Source organism: Olea europaea, chromosome 22, assembly GCF_002742605.1.
Source record: "Olea europaea var. sylvestris chromosome 22, O_europaea_v1, whole genome shotgun sequence".
Lineage (NCBI taxonomy): Eukaryota > Viridiplantae > Streptophyta > Magnoliopsida > Lamiales > Oleaceae > Olea > Olea europaea.
In genome coordinates, this window is record NC_036258.1 from 7,040,348 (window position 1) to 7,052,613 (window position 12,266).

General features: G+C 33.7%; 2 protein-coding genes across 2 annotated transcripts; one reads left to right on the forward strand and one right to left on the reverse strand.

The window, feature by feature from the left end:
* Window positions 1-2,839: 2,839 nt before the first annotated feature.
* LOC111371580 lies at window positions 2,840-10,196 on the forward strand. Its single transcript, XM_022993642.1, has 11 exons — window positions 2,840-2,994; window positions 3,161-3,235; window positions 5,479-5,574; window positions 5,670-5,745; window positions 5,835-5,933; window positions 6,009-6,088; window positions 6,178-6,285; window positions 6,391-6,528; window positions 8,196-8,301; window positions 8,737-8,948; window positions 9,815-10,196. Exons 1-11 carry the CDS (start codon window positions 2,944-2,946, stop codon window positions 9,881-9,883), a joined length of 1,110 nt encoding a protein of 369 aa, XP_022849410.1. The 5' UTR covers window positions 2,840-2,943; the 3' UTR covers window positions 9,884-10,196.
* Window positions 10,197-10,417: 221 nt separating this feature from the next.
* On the reverse strand, window positions 10,418-11,852 carry LOC111371104. Its single transcript, XM_022993015.1, has 2 exons — window positions 11,287-11,852; window positions 10,418-10,525 (listed from the first exon to the last, which is right to left on the reverse strand). The coding sequence occupies exons 1-2, from the start codon at window positions 11,575-11,577 to the stop codon at window positions 10,418-10,420; spliced, it is 399 nt and encodes a 132-aa protein (XP_022848783.1). The 5' UTR covers window positions 11,578-11,852.
* Window positions 11,853-12,266: the final 414 nt, after the last annotated feature.

The following is a 12,266-nucleotide window of genomic DNA, read 5'->3' on the forward strand; positions in this document are numbered from 1 at the left end:
AATTGAATTGTTTTTCTTTTAATAATTTTTTTCCTCTTTCTCTCCCTGTTATATATCTATTTTTACATCATTACGTATACAATGATGTCCAAATAACATTACTCATAAATTATAGTCAAAATTTTGCATTTAATTCATGATACCGAAATAAAATAATTTGTAAACTCAAATAGCAAATAGATTTAGCATGTTAACATTCGAGTTAATTAACATAGTGTATACCAAAACATCTATAAAATAATATAGAAACTAAGAAAAATTATTAATATATATTTATAAAGATCACAAGACGTCATTTCTATGCAACATCACAGTATGATAAATGTTTAATGCCTTTGAAATAAGTTTATTGAAAATGTTACTATGATAAAATAAGATACCAATGAAGAGATTATTTAATGGGTACTGAATATGCTTACAGAGAATGATTATGATTTAGATATAATCGTGGTTTATCAATTATTTCTTCAAAGGATGTCTTTCAAGTATCATAACCTTGAATAATTACTTTCCACAAAATGAAAATAAAAAATTACCAAATATATACGTATTGCAAAAGCTGAGAGCATCTCCAATATTGGTAGTGTAAAATAGATCTCAATTGTGATTTAGATTTTCAAAGTGATCAAAATTCTCTTTAATGAAGAGATACAAAGAAAATGCATTTTACATTTTATGTATTTAGCAAGATTATTAATTTACTATATATTGACCGGAATCAAATTATGAAAATTTCTTATTTAAGCGAATACATTTTTTGAGATTTTAGCCCTTGTTTGACAACCATTTTTTGAAGAAAAATAATGTTGTGAATACTTATTTTTAGGAGAACATGTGGTTAAAAAGTAGTGAAAATTTTTAAATTTACATGCAGAATGTAGAAAAAAGAGCTCAAATAATAATTGTCAAACAAGGGTGTTGAAATATTTTCTTAGCCCCTCTATGACGACGATTATTTGAAAACTCTTATTTTTAAACATATATTTTCAACTATTTATTCACACAATAAAATATTCTATACATAAGCTTAAGAATTTTTCCTACTTTTTGATCACATGTTCTTTTAAAAATTACTATTTAAATTTATTTTATTATTTTTTTAAACAATGGTTGTCAAATAGGGGCTTAGAGTTTTGCAATGACAATCAAATAATTTAAAGTTGAAAAATGCTTGTTGCATATTATCATTTACATATTTTTTTACAAATTGATAGAGAAGTCAAAAAGAAATTTCGGTTTTTTATTTTTATTTTTAAAGCAATGTCATTTGAACATCATTGTGTATATAATAATAATGTACAGATAGATGATATAAAAGAGAGTGAGGAAAATGGGAAGGCAAGAAAATAAATTCAGTTATTATAATATATATATATATATCTCTCTCTCTCTCTCTCTTTCATTTTGTTCGTCTATACATCATTATGTACATTATGATGAACAAATAGCATTATTATTATTATTTGGGTAATTGTTACAAAAGTCTCTACTTTTCAAGTTTATTGTGGAAAACGTTATTACTTTTTATTTTTTGGAATCTTCGCTCCTACCTTCCAGCTTTTTTTGCGTTGAACGTCATTTTCATCCATTTTTGATAAATTTATCCTCCTATGCAAATAAAACAAAAAGAAAAGAAAAGAAAAAATAGAGAGCTAATTGCAACCATAGTCCCAAATATTCAAAAAATTACAAATGAGTTACAAATTTTCAAGAAATTACATATTGCAACCATGTAGCCACTTTCGCACTGCCTTCGCCACAAGCTGCGATACTTCTTGTTGTCAAAGAACACTTGGCTCTGATATACTCCGTCCCAGCATGGACTAGTTTAATTGCACCTCAAATGAAAGCTCTCGTATCGATACAATAATGTACTCTATTCATCCCCAAACCTTTTCAATTCAATAGTTTGGGTCTTTTACTGTTCGTCTAAATTCATTGAAGCTTCGGTTGAAACTATTCATTAATTGTCAAAGGTAGATTTAAGCTCCTGTAGGTTTCTAGTTTATTTGTTTAGCCAGGTTCCAGCTCCATCTTTGGAGTTTCATATTTGGCTCGCAGTTTGGTTTTCCTTATTTGAGTTTCATAAGTTCAAATTTGTTGGGGGCTTCTTTGGCTCAGTTCGGCCAGAAGATAGTAGGTCCTTATTCTTCCATTGCAATTTCGTTCAGGTTAAAGGCTGATTTTGGGCGTTGTTTTTAATTTGAACTCAATTTAGTGGTCTTGGTGTTCCTCCATTGAAGTTTGTTATTCATTTGGTGGTTTTGTCCATTGTTGGAGATTTTCATATTGCTGGTTTTGCAGAGAGTTAAACAGGTTTGTAACTCATTTTGTATTTTTTTGAAAATTTGAGACCATGGTTGCAATTAGTTCTCTATTTTTTCTTTTCTTTTCTTTTTATTTTATTTGTACGGAGGATAAAATTGTCAAAATTGATGAAAATGACGTACAGCGCAAAGAAAGCTGAAAGTTAGAGGCGAAGATGTCAAAAAATGAAAGAGAAGAACGTTTTTCACAATAAACTTGAAAGGTAGAGACGTTTTGTGCCAATTATACTTATTTTTTAATTGATCGATGACATTTTGATTCAATATTTCGTCACATTATCTCTTGATAAATAAATTTGTAAATGATAATATACATGCAGAGCAATCTTTTAAAGTTTGTTAAAAGTTAAGGTTTTAGTCGTCATTCGTAAAATGGTTGTGTGCAGCACACAAACATATATGATGATTTACGTATATTGATGAGATATGGTTGGATTAAATTATTTCAATCAAATAATAAAAAAATAAATTTCACCGTCTCTTTTTGTCACCGCAATATGTATATAACTACCAAAACGTGGTCGTATTGGCTCTTTTTCTTCATCTCTGCCGATCTTCCTCGTGTCAGGAACCACACAAAGATCACAGACTCAAACAATCTCTCCGTCGCTCCTCAATGGATCTCTTTCTTCTTGCAATCCTCTCACTTATCTCTCTACACTCACAGGTTCTCTCTCTCTCCCTCTCTTTCTATATTACTTGTATGTATATACTTTGATATTCCCACGGATGAATTTACTAAATCAATTGGATCGTTATGAAGGAAAAAAGATTTAAAATTGGATCTTAAATTGGAAAATTGGAACTTGATAACGGTTTTTACTTCAATCCAGGTGGCCTATGGAGACCCTTCTGTTGTCTTTCTTGATAGCCCAACTCGCAATTACCTTCGTCAGCCATCAGCTGAGGTAGATATTTATTTTTTTGTGGAAATTTTTATTTGAATGATGTACTAATATGTTTTCAACTTCGGATTTTTATGGGTTCTAGTTTTTGTCATTTGTAATGAAAGGTCAGTCTTTATTTCTCGAAAAATTGATTAGTAAGTTAATTTGTAATAATAAAAAAAGATTACTTTGAAGTCGATAAAACTGATTGATAGGTACATTTGTAATGAAAAGATTACTTTAAATTCTTGAAAAATTAATTAACAGGGACACGATACTTGGTTGTGGATATCCTGTGAGTTGTGATCAGTGAGCGGAAAAAATAGAAAAAAGTCAAGGATACATGGTAGCAGACGATCTAAGTTTGAAAGTAAACCAAAATAATAGGTAACAACCTTTGAAACTAAAGCCTTAAATTTTAAAGGCATTCTTTCGGTAATTTGCTTAACTTATTTTCATGTCCTATAAAAACATTATGAATCACTTTGTACAGTGCGTTACCACACACAATAGAACCATACTTTGCTATGTCAATAGGAGATAGAAAGAAAGAGGAACTATTGATCGAGACACCCACTACTTATGCTATACAATACAAAGAAATCCTGTTTAATCCACTAATTCAAGTTTCCTTGGAAACGTGATTGGTTTTCTAAGATCACTCCCGGCTTTAGGCCTTTTATTAGTTTGTCGCGATAAAGCCCCCAGGCAGCTTTATTTTTGAAACGAGGTCCTCGGTAATGCGACATAAAGATTCCTTATTCCTAGTTAGAATTAATTTAATTTAATTTAATTTAATTTTTTATTTTATGGCTGGAGCAGCACTGAACAAGTTGGAGATTCATATTCTTATAGTGTTTCTAATCATAGTTTCAAGGTCAACTTATTTTTTAAGTTTAGTAATGCAGAAGCTTGTCAAACTCGAGGAGCTAGCCCATTCTAAGCCTGTTTATTGGTGTAACTTACGAGCTCAATGGCGTCAACTTTCCAGCATTTCTTATAATGGTTTATTTCCATTTTCTTGGGACTTATTTCTCCTTTTAATGGAAATTGTTATAACTTTGCCTCAAGATGATTGACTGACATGGAAAGGCATTCTGATTTTGGGACTGATAGGTTCATTCTGGAACATGAAATGTGAAAGGGCTAAGGGTAGAGTGCCTAGTACCTAACATCCTGCAGTTGGAATGAGTATCCAAAACATGAACTGTCAATTGGGTTATAAGATAGAAGTTTATGTGCAAGCATCTTTTACTACAATATCTAGTAAAATTCTATTACTACCTCATTGAAAGCCAAGATGAAAGATTTTCCTCCTGTAGTCTGGGAGAAAATATTTCATAGCTGGAAATAAGATTCTTCAATGAATGTGACGGGGTAGCTATTTTAGCTTCAGAATGTAGCATGATGTTTTGAATGCTGGAAGGCTGTAGAAATACTGGTTACTTTTTCTTGATTATGGGGCTTCTGGGAAAATGAGGCAGTTGGTTGTTTTACTGTTTGGAGTCCTGTGGTTGATGCAACTACGCTGTTGAGTATATTTGAAGGCTTAGGATGGGTGTAAAGGGAAGGTGTAGGATATAACTACTTTGTTCTCATGTTGTCTCTGTCGAGAATAAGGAATTGACGACAATGCTCAGTTCATTTCTTTGGAGTGAATACCTTTTTATTCATTTTTCCTGTTCTATGAACCTCTCTTTGATTGTGTAGCCATAAATATAGGAATGAAGGGAAAAAAAGTTGATAGGATCACAGTAAACCACAAGGGTCGAGTATATCACCGCTTGACCTTATTGTCTTCACTTTAAGCAATAAAGATGGTTTTGATGCCTAACTTTTCTTTCAAAAAGCTTTGGGGATGGAGTTTGTTATTTTTTTACTATTGAAATTACATTTATAAACTTATTGTTGAGTAGTTATAAAGGGATTCAAGTATGATAATAAATACTTCCATGAAACAGTGTGTTTTTGACCATTTGTCTTTCAGAACCCATAATTGTGACTTGAAAACTGATGACTTTTTCTATTTATAACTGTCTGTGGTTACCTTATTATTTGTCTAATAAAAGTTCAGCAGTTTAGAAAATGTGGCTCTCACTGGTTTTAAGGCTTAAAAGTTTCAACCTAATGGTGCACACACGTTAATGTAGATTTAAAATTAAGGCAATCCTGTTACACACTGTGTTACTTTACATTGCATAAAAGTGAAGCTTTTCTTTTAGTTTGAGTTGGAGCATACTCAATAGTTTTTGTTACTTTTGCAGACTGATTCACTTACGCTATCAGAAGTTGGTGCTGCTGCATCAGTGTTGCTTGGCTTTGCACCCCCTTCTACACTTTCAACTGCTAGTTCATCAAAGGTAATAAGAAAAATTAGAAATGATGCTCAATAAATTTATCTATTTATCTGCTGTAACTCAATTTTTCCACATATTCTGACTTGTTATTTTGGCAGTTGAATGAGGTGCTTATGCCTAATCCATTTGATAGGCCTCATTCTGTTTTCATGATTGAAGTTACAGGAGTTGAAGGTACGCCCCTTAAACTAAGCTACCCAAAAGCTGCAGCTTATAATTGTTTCCATGCATGGTAAAGTTTTCATTGACTCAAACATGTACAGATTCTCAACTTATGGTTGGCTTAGAGAAATCTGCGTTTAGTAGTTCTCTTAGGGTCAAGGTCTTGGGAAGTGAAGGCAAAGTGGACATTCAACTGTCAGGTAACCGACCTTTTTGATTGATACATGGTTCCCAGTTATGACCATATCAATTGTTACATTCTTTTGTGTATGCAGATGAAAATGAAGTGTCCTTGATCTCTTTGACTGAACGATCACGCCATGCTGAACACTCAGATAAAGAACTAAGTGATTTTGTTAGTCATGGCTCTCTCTCCATCTCTGTGTGTGTGTGCGTGTATGTTCATTAAGGTCAATTGATATGGTCTTTGGTTTATATACTCAGGCATCCTGGTTGGGTGGATCGTACATTGAAGACGTGACAGGACCACTGAATGGAGTGTTGACCGTCCCCATGGCAAATGGTGCTCTTCTCAGACTCCGTATGTCTGAGGTATCAACAGCTCTGTGTCACTTATTAGCAATAAGGACCTCTTTGATGATTTATTGCTCTGTCTCTGTAAAAACCGATTAAAGAACTTTATTTTGAAAATGGCAGAAAGCCGACAGAGAATTTACAACTAGTCTTATGTTTCTCATTAATAATATTCAACGGGCTATGGAGATGCATAAAGGATTGTCTGAAAGTGGGCACAGTCCAGCAGAGCTAATCACTGGAAGATTTGACGGGATTAAGGTTTTTAAGTGTTTCTTCTTTTCTAATTCATTTCAGAACTTATATTATGTTTTGGGTTTCCGTAAACCTGAAAATATATTTTTCAAGAGGCAAGGTATTAATTTCCTGAACAATTGTCTCAAATTTATATACCTGGGTGTGAATCTACATTCGTGATAAGTGGGATAGACTTTAATCTATTTGCGTTTTGTAGAAAACAACCCTTCCTTGAAAGGATATTAATGTGTGTGCATTCGCTCGGGGGGGAGAGAGTTTTATTTGCTTTGGTTATTTCTAAAAACGACTCCTTGCTCTAGTGGCACCCATTTGGTTTGCAGAATCACGCTGAATGTACAAGGCAGACTACTAATAACTATCAGTCCTTTGTTTCCCTATGAACATGGAAAGGATAAAGACTCACTTCCACTTTCCTTCACAAAGCTTCACATTACACCTTCCAAACTTAGTAATGAATTGATCTATTGAATTATATTCAACCAAATATTTAGCACCATAATACAATAAAGAATTCAAATAGTTGCAATAATATTAAGATTTAGTGGATAAAAAACAAGATCTTCAAACTTTCTGCTGGCATGGATGGTGGTAAGTTCAGATGATTTTGATGTTAATCCTGAATCCACATCTTTCCCCCTTTGATCTTCTTAATCCTCTACCAAAAATGTGTCAGGCAGAGGAAAAGAAATGGAATGCGACTTGCGGGGAATATTTTGAGATTTTAGGTAAAGAAATCATTTGGGTATCAGAGGAATGAGCAACTGACAGAATAAAAATTCTTCCGACAACATGATAGGTGATTTGAGCTAGGTGGTAAGTAGTTGCTGGTGGTTGGTGATTGGTAATTGGCAATTGGTGATTGGTAGTCATAGGTCAACATTGGGACATGAGGTAGAGGGTAAAAGAGGGAGGTGGTGGGTTTCTTGAGGTTAGTTTTGTTCTGCTTTCTAGGTTAAAGTAGAATAGGGTTTTGTGTTATTTCCGACTGTAAGGGGTTTTGTGTTATTTCTGACTGTAAGGGGCTCCAATACTTTCTCCGGAAGTCATTTTAATGGAATGGTTTTCTTGCTTATTTTTTCCTACCCTAAAGAAGTTTGAACTGAAGAGTTGGGAAGTTCTTTCCGTCAACGAAAATTCTGCTAAATATGTGCTTCATGCCTTGATGAAAGGAAGATCATGTGTTAGCAATGTAATAGCCAAGTAAACAAAAAAGTCTTCTTCATATTCTCCAGAATAAATTATTAAACTGTGAGCTGATAAACTCTCAGCACATTTTAATCAAAGATTCATAATTTTTTGATCCCATTCCATGAATCCTTTGCTTTTACAAATTTGTAAATCTTCTTATTTAGTCTCTTTTCAACTGGTAAGAATGAAATGAAAATAATAAGTAAATTAATGAGCTTCTGAACATCTAGAATGTTTGAAATAGTCCTCATGAGCCAATTGTGGGTCTTCAGTTGTGGTTCAGTGGTGCAATTCATGCTTTTTATTAGAGTGAAAACGTTGATTAAAAATATCAAAGCGAGTCACTACTTTTGAGTTTAAGTAACAGATAACTGAAGAAATGTTGACAGAGATGACTTTTAGAATTTTTTAAACGAACTTCTTCTAGACACATGTTATTTGAGTCCAATCCTTTACTTCATCAATGTATTTTATTGTCACAGGTTCTAAAAGACCATTATGGAACAGGAGGAGCTTCTCAAGATGGATTGGAATTATTTGTCATTTCTGTTTCAAGAATATATGATTCCTTACAGGCAGCATACAAAGGTCTGGTGTCCTCTTCTGATATGTCGATGTGAATAAATTTAACTGCTCAACTTCTATCTTTTTCTGTTCTGACTGTTCTTAAGAGCTGAATTAGTTTGTTTATGCATCAGCATGCATTTACTTGTTGCTATCCATGCTTCTGAATGTTTGTTGTGCTTGACTTAAAATGTATAGAAACATCTTCTTTCGTGGTATTCTTAGATATGCAGCTGTTTCTTCTATTTAGTTATTGCAAACTATTGATGTCACTGTTTGCTGAAGATTTCTTATTGCTGAAGATTTCTTACTTACGAATCTTATCGATCATATATTCATCATTATTTCTTACTATTGATGTCACTGTTTGCTGAAGATTTCTTACTCATGAATCTTATCGATCATATATTCATCATTAATTCTTGTCCTGGAAATGAATATTTTGTATCATATGAGCAGGCCAACTAGTTGGAGTCATTGTATGTGGTGGACCACATGCCCCAGCATTGGAGAATATGTTAAATGTGATGGTTGCTTCTCGACCATCTGCACGTTGGTTGGAGGAAACTGAAGCCTCAGCTGCTTTTATCAAAATCGCAGAAGTGGCGCTGGTTAGAAAGACACTTGCTTGGATAACAGGAATCATTCTTCTAATTTCTACTCTTTTGGGGGTAAGTTTTTATTGACAGAGAGACCAAACATCATCTTTTATATTTAGTTGAATTGCCACCATATAGCTTACTGCTTTCATTGGTTGTTCTAGTGGAGTTTTTATCTGCGTGTCTGAATTTTTTCTCGTAACCACTTGAAATTTATTCAATAATACTAGTGCTTGGTCGAATATCCAGCATGTAGTTGATCTCGCATTAATTGTAATTGGTTTTTGGATTATATACAAAGTACTGTAAATTTGAGCTGGTTGGAATTTTGTTGGCAACTGAATATAGTATATCTCGAGTGTAAAAGATTTTCTTTGTCCATTTTTATACAAATTATACTACTATTTGGAATAATTTTTGTAATAGAATATATAGATAAAATGTAAAGCTATCATTTGGAATAAATTAAGACTACTTTACCCAAAAAAATCAACTGACATATACTATGGGATGGATAAATTGAAGGTTAGGTTAATCCAATCCTCTGGTGACATATTAAAGAGGAAATATCTGGAGTCCAGGACATAATCTGCTTTTGGTTAACAAAAAAATTTTCCGCTACTCCACACTTCCTTGGGATGTTATCTTCTCTGTACTACAATATTTCTCCTATTATCGTTTACTTTTTACATGATGAGTTCTTGAATAATGTTTTTTGGTGTGAGACTGATAGGAAATATGTCATGTTGAAGCGCTTTCTATTTATGCATATTTTAACTATATGGCTTTTCTGGACTTGAAGATGTTAGTATCTACTGTACATACTAGTAGACAAGCAGTACCTGTCTCGAGTTTTTTAAACTGTGGTTAGCTTTCCATTAATCTAATAGTTGCTTTTTCCATAACATGGTCTCATTGAATCATTTTGTTTGGTGCAGATCCACTTTCTTTTGAATATGCCACTGACCAAGGACACTCTGCTCTATTCTAATGTAAAGCTTGACTAGTTTTTCGTGGAAGCTGTTTATTTTGTTATTTGAACTGCCAGGAGGTCGGGACTGCGATCCTGTGAGATAAATTATTGTGTATCTGCTCTTTCTTCCGTTCGAAATTGGGAAATTCAATCTATACTTTTTCTGTGATTTTGTTCAATTCATTATCGATGGTATGTTCAAGCTGGTCATTTAGTATGTACCAAAAGGGGATAAAAGCTCGGATTCTGGAGAGTGATATATAACTGCGTGTATCTAAATAGCTTAGGCTTTGAGTCTGTAAACTGATGCTCTTAATAATGCAGGCACAAAAGTATTGTTGGTTTTGTTTTGTTTTGTTTTTTTTTTCCCTCCGTATTTATAAAATAAGGCGTTGGCTTGAACTTGTCGCTTCTTGGCATCGCCATTTGTTTCATGACTAACAAATCTGATAATCACATTTACTGATTAGGTTCACGATAAGCAGCATGAGAAGTCTTTGGGGACATGTTGAAGATCAGTACCATGAAGATGGAAATTAAATAAGGAAATTAGGTCTTGAGTGCTTATTTAGAAGCACGATGCAAGTTTAAAACATATTTGTAATAAGATCTGCTGCAGATCGAGCCCTCCTTCAAAGATCCAGGTATCTTGCCCCAGTTCAACGCTCTGATACCACTGAAAGGGGGCCAAAAACCCACACATTAAATGCAAGATACAATTGAGCTCAAAACAGAAAGTAAAACTTGCGGAAAATAAAGAAAATAACAAGATTTCAGTGATAAACACCTAATCCCCTGTTGAGCATCCAATCGAAGTGGATATTGCTCGGTTGCACTAAAGCCCCAAAAATAGGCAATCAAAGGTTACAGAGTTCAATCACTATAAGAATACACAAGAAAGAGACTTATCTCTTCAAAAGGAACCAAAGATCTACTTCAGACTCGCACAGAATCAACAGACCACATTCTTAATCTCAACACATGAGAACTCTAAGTTTCACTCAAGAAAAGATCAATATACAATGATTAATAACCTTCCAAAACATCGAATGAGATGATCGATTATAGAAAATAGGGAAGATTGAAAACCCTAACTCGAGAGAGACGAAGAACTCTCTCGAGCCTCACTCAAGAGTCATGAAAAATGAAAAGTCACTGAGCCAAACGAACAGTCCATCCTATTTATATCACCAGAGCGTAAACCCTTCATCGAACGGTGGGAATTAAGCCAGGTGTCATCATCAGGCAGAATGCCATTTATAAAGGCGTGTTTTCAAAACACGTTTTGTTAGCTGAAAATATGGGAGCACAAATAACAGGGTTCGAGTCTCAACAAAGCCTTATAAAGAAAAAAATAAAATAAAATAAAATAAAAAATAAAATAAAATTATCAGATTAAGATTTTCATATAAAAGTAATAATTAAGGATACACATACCATTTTGCCTCCATCAAGTAAAATTGGAGAGCTACAAAGTCCCGTGAACAGATCTTCCACGGTTGCATAGACCACAGGATTCACAGATCTGGAGATGATGTCCCTATAATCAGGCGGCAACAATCCCTCCCAATCCGTTTCATTTACTGTACTTGAAGTAGAAGATCCAAGTTGAACATTTCGATCATCACTAATCGGAGTACTCCTCCCAGATATAGTAACATTCCAATCATCACTAATTGGAGTAGTCCACCCGGATATAGAGCTGAAACTGGGTTCCCTCGAGGACATTAAAGCAAGTTGCCTGAGTTGTTCCCTACGGAGAACAACTTCCAAAATCTTTCCCAATTATCATAGTTATTAGACATCTAGCTACAAAATCTCGAATCGGAGAATCCCACTTGAATTATTGAAACTTTAGTAACTGAATTGCTTTGGTGTGCTGATTTTAATTCAGACACGTAGAAAGGATTGAAGTCTTGGTCTTGCCGTCCATGGTGAAGCCAGTTAAATGCTGGATCCGGCTGGAAAAAGCATTTGTGAAGTGATCCTACTTGTTGCCCTGATTTTCTTGGTAACTTCGGACTTCATTTTCACTCTAGCTAAATGAAATTGCACCTTCAGTCACTAAACTACTGACAAATTATAATTTTGACCATAATTAAGTAAGACATCATAGTAAATTAAATAATGCTCTCTTGAACTCCAGCACTTTGGTCTGGAATGCATAGATGATACAGTTGGTGTTCTTTAATATCCATTCCACACCTAGAATAGAATTTTAGTTACAGTCAATTTCACCTCGATTTAGAAATAACACACAATTTTCAGTAGCAATACTTTAAAATTATCTAAGACAAACAATTGTAAATCTATTTGAGTCCATTTTTTTTTTTTAAATAAAAATCTAAATCATCAATTGAAATTTTGACGCTAAATAAAAATAAATGTAAACAAAATAAATTTTAACAGATGGAAAG

Bases quoted from the DNA above. Each gene is read 5' to 3' on its own strand.
- LOC111371580 (XM_022993642.1), top strand. From the start codon at position 2,944: ATGGATCTCTTTCTTCTTGCAATCCTCTCACTTATCTCTCTACACTCA. The intron at 2,995-3,160 runs GTTCTCTCTCTC...ACTTCAATCCAG, and splicing joins TTATCTCTCTACACTCACAG to GTGGCCTATGGAGACCCTTC. The intron at 5,934-6,008 runs GTAACCGACCTT...TTGTGTATGCAG, and splicing joins AGTGGACATTCAACTGTCAG to ATGAAAATGAAGTGTCCTTG.
- LOC111371104 (XM_022993015.1), bottom strand. From the start codon at position 11,577: ATGTCCTCGAGGGAACCCAGTTTCAGCTCTATATCCGGGTGGACTACT. The intron at 10,526-11,286 runs GTATGTGTATCC...GCCCCCTTTCAG, and splicing joins TACTTGATGGAGGCAAAATG to TGGTATCAGAGCGTTGAACT.